The 14,177-nt window shown below is 37.3% G+C and overlaps 1 protein-coding gene across 1 annotated transcript in view; it reads right to left on the reverse strand.

Annotated features, from left to right (window-relative positions):
* PHEX (phosphate regulating endopeptidase X-linked) overlaps positions 1-14,177 on the reverse strand; it is a 244,431-nt gene that overhangs the window by 5,086 nt on the left and 225,168 nt on the right. Inside the window, exons 18-20 of the mRNA XM_078146134.1 lie at positions 12,869-12,934; positions 10,936-11,040; positions 2,468-2,544 (exon numbers count right to left, since the gene is read on the reverse strand). Coding sequence (XP_078002260.1) covers positions 2,468-2,544; positions 10,936-11,040; positions 12,869-12,934 — 248 coding nt within the window. The remainder of the gene's footprint in view (positions 1-2,467; positions 2,545-10,935; positions 11,041-12,868; positions 12,935-14,177) is intronic.

Genomic DNA, 14,177 nt, shown 5'->3' on the forward strand with positions numbered 1-14,177 from the left:
TGTCTCTCTTGCAGCATTTAGTAGAGTGCTCTATACAGAGCAAGTCATTAACTGCATTGCTGAATGAAATCTTCTTAATGCCATTCCAGTGTTCTTTCCACCATGCCATGCATATACTAAATCTTAAATTATGGAATAACATGTACAATTTTAAAATAACCTACACCTGGCATTTTTAACTTTATAACTGTTTCTCATAATATGTCCCCTTAATTGGCCTTTTGTTTGAGGGTTCATTATATTCTATACACAGACGCTTTGTATTATTGTCTTTTATACTCAAGTATATAAGAGAAGAGCAAAAAAAAGTGTCGTGGTAGGTCTGAAGGAGATGACTCTTACTGACTAATGGTGTAGGGGCATCAGGGAAGGTTTTGTGCAGCACGTGGCCTTTGAATTGGGTTTTTCACCACCACAGAAGGAAATTTTAGGCATAGGAAATATTGATGGACATATCCATCAATACTTCTCAACCAGTTCCTGAGTTGTATAAGCTCATGCTTTTTTTTTAACCAGACTTCTAATTAAGACTAGTTAGCACTCCAAAGATTATTCTTACCTACGATTTTACATTTTTCTTTATTCTGATGATCTTACTTCTCTGATGAGCTCCAGACTTCAATTTCCAGGGAACTTCCTACTTATCTATTTAATCAAAGGTCCCTTTTTAAAGGAGATATTTCTACTTCATAGTTTACCCAAATTCTAGGTAGATCAATGGAAATGCTTTGACACTGGTACATCTGTGATTTCATCCACCAGGCTACTTTCTTCAAAGCTCATCCACACCTATTCTCCCTTTCTGACTCTTTTCAAAGTCTTTCCAAAAGCCCTCAAAAGGAGTCTGACAAACATGCTGGGAGCTCTAGACATCTTAACATTGCCTGGACACCAATGGAGCATATAACTCCAATGGCTAGCACAGTTCCAGGAACATAACAGGTACTTAATAAGTGCTTGACTGATTGATTGATTGATTAATATGGGGTATCAGTTGGCTACTTTTTTCTCTTATTATTATAGATACTCCAATATTCCAGTTTGACCACTTCAGTGTGGATGTTATCGCCAATGATGCAGATTACAATTTACACATGCCTGCCATCCTGTGTGACTCTTAAAAATTTGCCACAGCATGATCTATCCAGTGTCCTGAAGAGCATGTATTTTCTTTACAATACATGGATGCCAATGATATTTTTGCAGTTATGACTAAAAAAACTAGAAATAAATTGTCCATCACCCCTATTTTATTTACTACCCAACTGTACTTTCAAGGAGTTGACCAGAGATCCTGACAACTAGATAATTGATCATTTTTTCTATAAGAATTATTACCTTCAGATATTCAAATAAATGTAACAGCATGTTTCTTAAATAAAATAGCCTTACTACAGGTTTTTTTCATGGTATCACACTATAACTGAAAATTCATAAACAAGCATTTTTGATTATATGAGATTTTCCATCATAGGCAACCAGTTGGTAGTATGTACAGCAGTAGGCTCTAAAACCATTTTGCTGAGCAATTAATCAAGTGCGCTTTTTTTCATCTTCATCCTTTATCAGTAGGAGCACACTTTAGTCCATTACATATAGTCAGCCTTTCGGGGTAGTTTAGCACAGTGGGAGAGAATTTCCAACACAATGATTAGATTTTTATGTTGGTTGTGAATTTACAGTCAACTTCTGAAAAGTTTGTTATGGTTCGTTTACTGGCAAGAATAAATAAAACTCCTAAAGTGTAGAGGAAATTTTGGAACACTATCCCTCCAAAATATTAAGGATAAGATAGCTAGATTCAACATAGAGAAAGCAAATATTAAACAAATTTTAATTATCCAAATGAAACTACTTTCTGGCCACAAAACATTCTTGAAATCTTTCACCTTCATGCCTTCGTTCGTGTTGTTTTCTATGTTTAGATGCTTAGAATGTACTTCTTTAACTGTTGAATTCTTATCTACCTCAAAAAAAAAAAAGGCTAACTCAAACCCTGTGTGCTGCATGAAGTCTTTCCTGATGCTTTTACACCATAATTCGGTAACAACCTTCTCCCTCAGACCTAGCGAAACACTTTTTTTTTTTACTACTCTAATGCACTTAACTATAATACACAATAGTACATGGTGTCTATATGTCTGTCAAAGCTCTCTACTTCACTAGGATGTAAGCTCAACAAGGAAAAGAATTTTATCACATCTAAACTGTGTATCCCCTCCTAGGATCAAGCATATTTTGAGTAGGATTATTATGTCAAGTAAAGTATCCTACTAAGTGATTCATCAATCAGTCACTTAATAAGAATTTATTAAGTGCATATGATGTGCCAAACCATGTGATGGGGGTGGAGATTCAAACAACAAAGAATAAAACAAGCCCTATTTAAAAGAACCTTACATTCAAGAACTTTGTGAGGATCAGTTATTCTGTAAGTCACTTAAGCAAAAATCATGGCACACATTACCTAAACTGTGGAGGGCTATGAGCACCAATCTGAATTTGTTCTCTTGCAGCTTCTGGTCGATAAGAGTTGCACCTCACCTGACACAGAGAATTATTACATGGATTAAATTTCTCTACTGGTTACATATTTTTACAGTGCTAAAATTACAATGAAATCTCATAATGCAGAATAATTATGTGGCCAATGACCGACAATTGTTTAAAATGTACAACAGTTCCTTTGAGAACAGTAGGATCCTCAGAATCGAAAGTTTTGTCAGGCAGAACATTTCTACAATTTGAGTCAATTATGAAGTATGAGACCTGAGGTCAAGTCTTTCAAATTAGAGAAAAATATATGCTAATGTAATTTTTATTCACTTCATTGAAACATAAGTTCGTACAAAATCTGTCACCAACTTTTGAACATGGTCGTTGAATTCAACATTGAAATATCTTCAGGTATTAGATGAGATCATGGAAAATGGTCTGATTTCTGGACCTGATTCATAGTCATTCTCTCTCTTCCTTATCCTGCCAAAAGCTTTAGAGACTCTAATATTTATATTGATAATACTTCTAATACGCTGTCCTCACAGTTTCTTCAATTCCTCAATTCCTTTAACTTCCAACCCCCCACTTGCACAAGTCTTCCACCTGTTGCTCAAAATCGTACCATCTCCAAAGTTTAAACTTTGAAATTCACTCTAAAGTCACCTGACCTTCAATTTCCGCCTCCCTTGTCTTTCCCATATGTTATATGCATTCATCATCAGCCTCAGTCCTTTAATTCCTACTGATTTCCCCTACTCTGACCTCCCTTTCTCCTCCATCCAGTCTTAACCCTCAACCATCTCAATAATACCTGTCCTTCATCCTTGAATCTTCTTCCCCTTTGACCTTCCGTTCATTATCTCTCTGCTAATTCTTAACATTGGGTACCTTTTCCAAACCTCTCCTCTATTCCTACTCTCAAGCTGCCAAACAGAAAAATTCATGAAATCATGCTAATTGTGGTGGGGAATTTCTCAGTTTAGATTTCCTAAGAATCCAAGGAGAATATCACCCAGCAGCAGGTCTACAGTACTAGAGATCAAATAAAGTAAGAAGCCAAACTGAAAGAAAGAGAAATTTATTTGCACACAAATGAAGATAACTTGCTGTAGCAGCTTCTTTTTCCCAGGGTACATATTTGGTCAGCATACATTTTTCAGATGTACTTAAAATACACCACCAGTCAGCAACATTCTATGGCATTTGAATGGACCAATGGAATGCAGTCTGTCCCTAAGAAAGCTGATCTGGAAACTCTCTAAGTGAATGTTGGGTGCAACATTTGTGTAGCCCAGCAAAGCTAAAGAGTACCATGTGTAATAAGATTTTATGTATTCAGCCTAAGCAAGATGGAGTTAATTGAGTCACATTTTGTTATTCAGTCTACAGCAGAAGAGGCAAATCTATCAGATTTTGTTGTTTGCTGTACAGAAAAAAAGGGGGGAGGGCTAGTTTTCAATACTGGTAGTTCAAACAAATAGTACATTATGATAACAAGGTTGTTTTCCTCCATTTTGGTTCCACTACAAATTCATGATATCTAATGTCAACTGGGCCCTGACTGCTATGTAGTAATCCTTTTCTTCATCTATACTTTCAATCACATTCTTCACAATGACTGTTCCAAATCTTTTCTCTAGTCTCCGACTCTACCCCTCATTCCTCACTTTGAACAGATAATCTTACTTCTTACTTTACTGAGAAGTCAGAAGGCAACCACTTTGAACTTCTTCAATTCCCTTTATACACTTTTCTAAATTTTTCAATGTCATTACCCATCCTCTCTTCCCTTCTCCCAGTCATAGAGAAAGAGGTGGCCCTCCACCTTAACAAAGCTAATCCTTCTACCTGTACCCAAGGTCACATCCTTACTACCTCCCTCAGGAACTGAATCTATTAATCATCTCTTCTTATCCTTATTCTCTAACTCTAAAAAAGGAATTGTTATTTTCATGTATGTTTTTCCTTCCAATCAGAATATAAGCTCCCTAGAGCAGATTGTGTCTTCCTTTTATCCTTCTATCCCCATAACTAGCTAACATAGTGCTTTGTCTACCTCCTCTCAAGACCATAATCGACATAGCCCAGAAGCTGAACCCAAGAGCCCTGGGAAGGTTGTGCAGTTATTTTTCAGTCATGTCCAACTTTTATGACTCCATTTTTTCTTAGCAGAGATACTGAAGTGGTTTGCCATTTCCTTCTCCAATTCATTTTACAGATGAGGAACTGAGGCATACATGTTAAGTGACTTGCCCAGGGTCACACAATGAGTAAATGTCTGAGGCTGGATTTGTACTCTGGAAGATGAGTCTTCTTGACTTTAGCACTCTATCCAATGTGACACTTAGCTACCCTAGGGAGAACAGCCCCAAAAATACCAGTTCTGCTTCCAGTGTGGCCCCCATAGTCATCATTGAGACATTGAGTTATCATAATCTTAGTGAAAGAGCTCACTTTTTTTAAAACTACTTCCAAAACCTACTACTCACTAACTGCTACCAATCAGTAATAAGCTCAGTAAGTAAGAGTCTCAAGAATGCAGTGCCCCCCAAACCACTGAGCTTGCCACCAGCCTAACTCCTGTAGCCATCACTGAGTAATGCCTATGGATGTGCAACCTGGCAGCTACTTCTGCAGGTGCTGAAGTCACTGCTTGAAGACACAAAAGTAATCAGCAGTCCTTGGCAGTGTCAAGTGGTTCAAAATCATAAAGAGATGTGACTTTTGCTTTGGAAATATTAAAAAAGATGCATTTGCTTTGTCATTACACCCTATGGACTATGGGACCTTTCCATCTGACTTGCAGCTGAAACTTTCTATATATGTTATCTTTCCATTTAGAATGTGAGCTGCTTGAGAAAAGGGATTGTATTTTTCTATTTGCTTCCCAGTGCTTTGCACATAAGTACTTAATAAACACTTTCTTGCCCTTTCATTCACTAATTCATTCATTCATTCATTCATTCATCCCTTTCTCCATAGTAGGGTTGGTCAAATATTTGTCTAGGCTCTAAATCCCAGCCTTACCACTTACTACCTGTGACATCTTGGGCAATTTCTTTAGTTTCAGCTCCCTCATCTGGAAAATGAAGACCTAAGGGTAATGTTCTTGTTTCCATTCAAGTATTAAGATATTGATCAGAGAAGTAGCCTTTTCAATCCTGGTAAAGAGCAGTCAAGGAAGGAATTGAATAGTTTTAGTAGAAAATTAAGTGACTTGTTCTAGAATGTCAACCCAAAACTCTATTTTAACATATTATCTCCTTCATTTGTTCAAGATCCACATAAATGTTAGCAAAAATTGTCTCTGAGTAGAGAGCTATCTGATGGCATAGGTGGGGGAACTATGGTCAGTTTCGATAGTTCTCTGTCTAAACTATAAATGCTTATATATAGAATAGTATTAAATTAATAAGAATTATTTCCAACAGACAAATTTAAAATATCAAGTACAGCATTAATATTTTACTTCTACAGTATGAGTTTTGGAAACAGAAAAAAGTAGAAATGAGACATTACCATTAGTGAACTAAAAGATGGTAGAAAAAGCACTGTTACCAGTTCTACCATGTGAATCATAAGAGGGAACACTGCTAAATCTTAGCTGGGACCATTCCTTGAAGCTTCCCAAGCACAAAGGTACAGTGTTTTAGACATGGTAGGTGACTAATAAACAGCTGCTGAATTGATGCAACGGATGAATCTCAAATAATACTACAAATTAACAAGCACTTACTATCTAGCTGGGGAAAGAAAAAGCATATATGCAAAGAAATTGAAGAACAAATACAGTGCCTCACACATAGTAAGCATTTAAGAATTTAACTGAACTGAAACTGTGGAATAATTTTAAGAACACTGAGTCCTTCATAGGTAAACCAATAAGACTTTAAAAAAGTACTAAGCTGTACAGGTAAAAAAATGTAAGCAATAAGCTTAGTTAGGATTCTCTTATTCGTCTTAGAAGACAGACTACCAATATAACACCTCTGATATTCATTTTCAGTATTCTAATCATATAAATTAATTTCTTAATCCATTTCACTGTTTACAATTCCAAATACGTGAATTTTTTAAAAATTACATCAGGAAGAATCATTGAAGTTCTTGTTCACAGGAGTAGGCAAGCAGACAGTGTAACTCTGAATTGGATTTTTAAAGTTCCCCTTTATAATTCAATTGCTTATTTTTTTCAGAAGCTAGCTAAAGCAAAATTGTTTTTACTGTCCTCTTTTCATTGCAATCTTTTATATCATTTGGGAAATTTCCAAAAGGATATGTTGTGTCTTTTACCAATTTTTTTTTCTACTTTCCTGGAAGAAAAAAAAATCCTGTCCAATACATTTATAAAAACAACTTCAATCCAATGTGCTAGGAGATTTTCAAAGTAACCTTTCAAATTGAAATTGATTTACAACTGGCCCATCCTGTCAGTGAGGTTTTCCCTAAGGCAAACTGTTCATTAGTAATGCTCTGGGTCATATAAGATCATTCTTCTTTAGTCTAAACATCTTATTTTTTTAAATAAAAACTAGGTTGTGGGGGCAGATTGAGAAGACATTTTAAATGTAGACAGTAGACGTGTTATGAATGATTATAGACACATTATAAATTAATTTATTGCCTCTATCAAGAGAAATTAAGAATCTGGCTATAAATTATAGGAACTTCCAACCCTTCCCACTTTCAACAAATAACTACTATCCTCCAGAAGGTTCAAAATAATTTTGCTTTTTTTCATTTTGGCCTATTTCTGATTCAAAACTTACATAGTCAGCAAGAGTCAGTCTGCAAGTGTTTATTAAGCATTTACTATGTCAGGCACCATGCTAAGTACTGGAGGATATAAAGGAAGTCCAGTACAATCCCTTCCTTCAAGGAGCTCACTTTCTGAGGGGAAGAGAATAACTAAATAAGGTAATTATAAGATATATCAGAGTACATGGAAAGTAATCTTACAAGAGAAGGCACTAACAGTTAGAAGACCAGAAACAACCTCCTGTAGAAAATGGTATTTAGCCTGAGGGCTAAGCATCAGACCCCTATGAGAAAGCCAGGGCTAAGGGGCAAGAGGATGAAGAGAAGGCCTGCAAAAGAGACAAAGAAAGAATAGTCAGAAAGATATAAAGAGAATTATATTTTACAGAGTCATGGAAATGAAAAAGGAGATACCTAGAGTGCTGAATAAATGGAATAGTCAAGGAAGTGGAAGACTGAGGAAATGTCTTTTTTCATATACCTGCTTCATAAAGTACTAATCATGACAGGTTTTGCTTCTGATACATATTGCTATCTATAATCTCATGGTTCCTTAATCAAAGAAACCGTAGCATTTTTAGCCTGGAGAGGAGAAGAATCAAGGCTACATGGTGGCAGTATTCTACATTTGAAAATTTGTCATATGGAAGACTAATTGGGTTTAATCTTCTTGTCTCCAGAAAGCAGAAATATAAGCAATAGTTAAATGCTTATGGGAGAGAGCTTGAGGTGCAATGGAAGTTAAATAAGTTAAATAAGACTTCCTTTTCAGTAATGGGTCCTCCCTTCTTGGAGGTCATGATGTATCAGTAGAGGAGTATTTTTATATAAGTATAGATACAAATAGACAGTCTGGGCCCCTTCTGGCTTGAAACTTCTGTAATTCTATGATTATGGACACAGGTAAAACCCTGGAAAAATGATTCATGAAGAAGCCTGGAGATTAGCTAGTATGAGGCCTATCCACACCACAGCCTCCACCTTCTTATAGACTGAACCATCCAGAAGCTGCTTCATGGTCTCCCCAATACACATACACACACACACACACACACACATATTGAAGAAATTTCATTCCTATTAACACATAAAAGTCATTGACCCCTTCAAGTATCAGGACAAACTGATTTACAGGGCAAGAATCAGAAAGAAACCATGACAGAACTATACTTCTGCAGATGTTCAGTTACACTAAGAGCTGGGGTGTTTTTTGTCAGGACTAAAGCAACACTGAGGAAACTTTCCCATAAAGTTAGGAGAGGGCCTAGTGAAATATAAGGAGCATTGTGGAAATAAATAGGTAGATAGATAGATAAAAATTACATGTTTTTTAAAAAAAAAAACCTTTTGATTTTGGAGGTGGATCCAAGATGGCAGAGTAAAAGCAGTGACTTGCTTGAGCTCTCCCCAAACCCCTCCAAATACCTGTAAAAACTGGCTCTAAAAATTCTAGAGCAGCAGAACACACAAAAAGACAGAGTGAAACAAATTTCCAGCCCAAGACAACCTGGATGGTTGATTGGAAAGGTCTGTTGTGCCAGGCTGGGAGAGGAATCCTGTTCAGCATGGGTGTGCGGGCAAAGACCAGCCCTCAGTAAACCTGGAGCAGCCCTCAGAGGACTGAATCACAGGCAGCTGTGGAGGTTTCTCGACTTCTCAACCCACAAATGCCAAAGACAACTTAGAAGGTCAGTAGGTAAAGTCTGTGACCAAGGTGAGAGAAAGCTCAGTCTCAGCCCCAGTACTGGTGCAGCCCAGGGCAGTGGCTGCTTTCAGAGCTCTTGGCCCACAGACTGAGGGGAAATTGAGTGGCTGATCAGACAGAGATTGCAGGGATCTCTTTGCTGGTGCTGAGGCAGGATTCTCTTGCTTTGCCCATGCTTGGATCTGAGTCACAGTTCTGGGTGGTGGTCCTGGGGAGAGAAGGAGCACTGGTGTGGTGGAGCTTGTAGTGGCAGTACAGAGAGAATCCTCCTCACAGTTCCACAGCAGAAAAGAGTGCTTGTGGTCACCAGAGCACAGGCCAGGAAAGGAGTAAACACCTCGCCCTTGATCATACCACCTTGGAAGAACTGAAATTTGCAGGTCTCTAGAAGTATCTCTGAAAACAGCTGCACAAAACCCCTGAAGCTTGGGTCAGTACATTCTCCACAGTGGAAGCAGACCCCTACCTTAACAAAGAGTTTATAACTCAAGTAATTGTCTAGGATCATGAGCAAACTGCGCAAAAAAAGTCAGACCACAGAATCTTTCTTTGGTGACAAAGAAAATCTAAACATACAACCAGAAGAAAACAACAAAGTCAAATCTCCTACATCCAAAGCTTCCAAGAAAAATATGATTGGTCCCAGGCCATGGAGGAGCTCAAAAAGTATTTTGAGAAGCAAGTAAGAGAAGTAGAGGAAAAACTGGGAAGAGAAAGGAGAGTGATGCAAGAAAATCATGAAAAACAAGTCAAGAGCTTGCTAAAGGAGACTCCAAAAAAAATACTGAAGAAAATAATACCTTAAAAAATAGCCTAAGTCAGGAGGACCTGAGTTCAAATCTGCTCTCAGACCAGACACTTGACACTTACTAGCCATGTGACCCTGAGCAAGTCACTTAACCCCAATTGCCTCACAAAAAAAAAAAGGAAGAAAATAAAAAATGCATAATCTGTATTGAGTCACTTGCCTTCTCAATGAGGGTGGGTAGGGAAGGAGAAAGGGAGAAAATTTAGAACCCAAAGTTTTAAAAACAAATGTTAAAAATTGTTTTCACATGCAACTGGGAAATAAGATATACAGGCAATAGAGTACAGAAATCTATCCTGCTCTACAGGAAGATAGAAGGGGAAGGTGATAAGAGAAGGGGGAGGGATAGAAAGGAGGGTAGATTAGGGGAAGGGGTATTCGAAATGCAAGACATCTTGGAGTGGGGGGAGGGATGAGATGAGATGGTGAAAAAATTTGAAACTCAAAATCTTGTGGAAGCGAACGTTGAAAACTAAAAATAAATAAATAAATGAAATTGGGGGGAAATAGAAGAGGGAAAAAAAGGACATATAAGTATCAAAGCCTGCAGAACTTACTGAACTCTTTCCTGAAAGATATCCTATGCAAATATCAAAAATGAATAGCAGGAAGAATAAAGCTATTGTAAACAAGTACATACAGCACCTGGCACTATGGTTGTTCAGTTATTTCAGTCCTGCCTGACTCTTTGTGACCCTATTTGATGTTTTCTTGGCAAAGATACTGGAGTGGGTTGCCATTTCCTTCTCCAGCTCATTTTACAGATTAGGAAACTGAGCAAAAGGGTTAATTAAGTGACTTGCCCAGGGTCACTGAGCTACTTAGTATCTGAGGTCAGATTTGAATTCAGGAAGATGAGTCTTCCTGACTCCAGGTTTTGCATTCTATACACTGTACCACCTAGGTGCTCCACTGGTTTCCCCAGTATTGGGGTTCAGAACCATGGACAGAGCTTGGTGATATCAACAGCCATGCAATCCAGAGCAGTTTGTTATGCTGCAAAAGCAGTTAAGAAAATCAAACCCTGAAACTCTATTTTGTACGTTGTGATGAGCTAGTGGAAACTTGAAATTTATCTCATTTAATTTTTTTTAGAATTTTAGTTAAGAGAACAAGCCTAAGCCACGCATTCCATATTTAAAACCTTCTTTGAAATGCTACTCACATGAGCATAACTCAGAAAGAAGAGCTGATTGTTGGTAAATTTAACGCCTGGTAGGAGATCTTCTTCCACTCCTTGCCTCTTATCATTTATCCATTTCCTATAGGCCTAGAGAGAAAAAATAGAGTGATGTTTGTTATTTTTACGAGTAACCTCAGGATCATAAAGCCATAGATCTAAAGTTGAAAGAGACTTTAGACATAATCTAGTCTTAGGTGACTTGTCCAAGGTTACATAGGTAATAGTAGAAGATTTGGGAATTCAGACTCAGGCTGTGACTAAAAATTCAGCACTATTTCCACTGTAGTATTTCCTCTCAATAATAGGTATGTCCTGATTAGAAGAAATCTGCTTGCAAAATTCACCATCTTGCAAATAATATAATAACATATGATTTAATGATAAATAGTATAATATATCATGAGGCATTCAATGGAGGAGGCCCACGGAAATGTTAGTCTATGCTGTAGCTCACCAAGGAATCTACTAGGATTACTAGCTTAAAAAAAGGATACAAACCAATAGAATGAACATACTATAAAGGGCTAAACAACTATAAATAAAAGTTCTTATTTAAGCAATTAGAGAAGTTTGGCAGTGGATATAGAAACTGACCTTGGAGTCAGGAAAACCTGGATTCAAGTCTTATCTCTGACATATTAGCTATATGACCTTGAACAAGTCATCTAACCATAGTTGCTTTTCATGAGAAGAGGGGATTTCCAAATTGTGCAGAAGTCCTCTGAACAGATGAAATCATAGGTCTGGACCAAAAATTAAATAACTGAATAATTAGCTTTGTTTCTACCAGGGAACAAAAAGTTAAACACTAATGGACCATCATAACTTTTAGCCTACGAGCATGGGAATTTTAAATGAAAATATTTATAGCTAGACAAAGAAATACATTGCCTCATGCATATTTATCCCCAGGTAGAAGTATTTAATGCACTATTAGCAAATAACACTATTAGTGAAACAGGTTGGAATAATGGATACAGAGCTAAACTTGAACCCAGGAAGACCTGAGTTTAAATCCCATTCTGACACATATATGCTGTGTGACCTGGTCAAGTCGCTTAACTTCTTAGTGCTCTAGGTGATGTTCTAAGACTTCAAGTAGTAGAGAAGATGCCTATCTGAATTGGTAGAAGGCATTTCTCACCTGGGAGTCCCCCAAAACAATTAAATTTTAGTTCCAGACCCTATGCCTATATCCTCTGATACTATTTACTTTTATTTGATTTCATTGGTGTGGTTACTCCCTTTACTCCCATACAGATCACCACCCCCTAATATTTTAGTAGAAATTCTTTTGTGTGTTACTATGAAGGAAAAAATGTTTTACTATAGGAGAGGCAACTTTCTGGTGATGAAAATCTCTAAAAGTAGCTAGACTCTGACAATTAGCGCTGACAAAAGCCATATAGATTGTCTTTAGCCCTCTACCTGAAGTCCTTCCAGCTTGGAAGGATGTGACAGAGATTGTAACCTGTTAGCACAAGAAAATAGAAGCCCTTGAGAATCCAAGGTCACCTCCATGGTACAGTGTGACATTGTGGCAGACTTTCATGGAGGAACAATATTTATACTTTTAATGTTATCATGAATGTGCTACCTAGAAATTCTAACTTATTCACTAAATATATAGCATTTTTAATTGTGATTTTGTACCAGAAGCCAAGACTATATAGAAAGATATATATAGAGAGAGAGATATAGATACAGATGTAGATATGCACATACATGTGCATGAATATATATATATATATATATATATATATATCCATTTTTATAATGGAAGTCAGTGAGAAAATACAATATAATAAATTTTCTTTATGGCAACTATCTTCAGAATATATATAAAGTTAGGCACACCTGTATAAATTTCATATACTACTTTTTAAAACATCACGGAAAACACAGTAATACATACCCTAAAAGCTTCTCGCAAACCTCCATTATCTGCAATATTTTCTCCCAATGTCCTCTTCCCTTTCACCTAAAAAACAGGAAGGGGAAAAAAAAGTGTCCCCTTAGACAGCTTCACAGTCAACTATCATTCAAGCTAAGACACAATATATTAAAGCAAACACCACGGTAGGCATGTTTTAAAGGGAAAATTATGCCTAATAAATCAAAGTAAGTCATCATATATCTTGTGATTGCAAACAAAGCCTTGAAAGGTACTCTTCAGTGTAATAACTTATGTCTTCTTATGCTACTGCCTTGTTCTCCCCCCCCACCTCAATCTCTCCTTCATGCCAATTTTGTAGGATAAAATAGGCTAAAATAAAATATACAAAATATCAAGTGGCTCAGACTTTAGGGAAAAGAGAATATCAATGAAACTGATTATTCTCTAATTATAGCTGATCATCCAAATAGTATTCTGAATGTGGGCATGCACTGTTCTCTACAAATTAACAAAGCATACAGAGATGACAGCCTGCAGAGGTTACCAACCTTTAACCTCCATTAATTTTTCTTCCAGAATTTAAAGGAGGAAGCAGTTTGGCAATGTGGAAAGAACTCAGGAGGCCAGAAAGCCTTGAAAGACTTGAAGTCCCAGATCTACTACTTATTAGCTGGGTAAATTGGGTGAAATGATATCACCTCTCTGGGTTTCAGTTTCCTCACATGTAAAATGAGGGAATTAACTAGAACCCTTCCAACATAGCTCCCACTGATATGGTGTTTTAAGGTCTTTGCATCTATTACCTCATTTAATCCTGACAATAATCCTTCAAGGTAAGTGTTATTATTCTGCTCATTTTACAGATGAAGAAACTGAGGCTCAGAGAAGTTAGCTGACTTGTCCATGGTCATGATGATAAGTAATAACATAGTCATAAAATCTAAGGCAGAATTTGAAGCCAAATCAACCTGACTCCACTACCCACCAGCATGGATAGTTCTACCCACTACTCAACAGTACCTCTTAGATATCTATTTCATTAGTTCTGTTGCCCTGAAGCCAACTCAATCTGTCTTCTTAAATTGCCAAATCTTCAAGAAACACTGGGCCCAGAGTGTACAGGAGGCCCTGAATGTGTCAAGAATGAATATCCCTCCCTGAGCTGACATAATTTGTTGCTTGCACCCCAAGCTGTACTCCATGTGTGACCTTGGAAGTCAAGACAGGTGCCAGTCAGTCTGCGTTAGGCTGAGAAACTGCTTGTGCAGCTGGGACCCCTGTAGAGAAGCAAACCCTCCCATCTTCATGGTCTAGGAGTTCCCAAGGG

This window comes from Phascolarctos cinereus, unplaced genomic scaffold (genome assembly GCF_003287225.1).
Source record: "Phascolarctos cinereus isolate Bilbo 61053 unplaced genomic scaffold, phaCin_HiC Scaffold_726;HRSCAF=1367, whole genome shotgun sequence".
NCBI lineage: Eukaryota > Metazoa > Chordata > Mammalia > Diprotodontia > Phascolarctidae > Phascolarctos > Phascolarctos cinereus.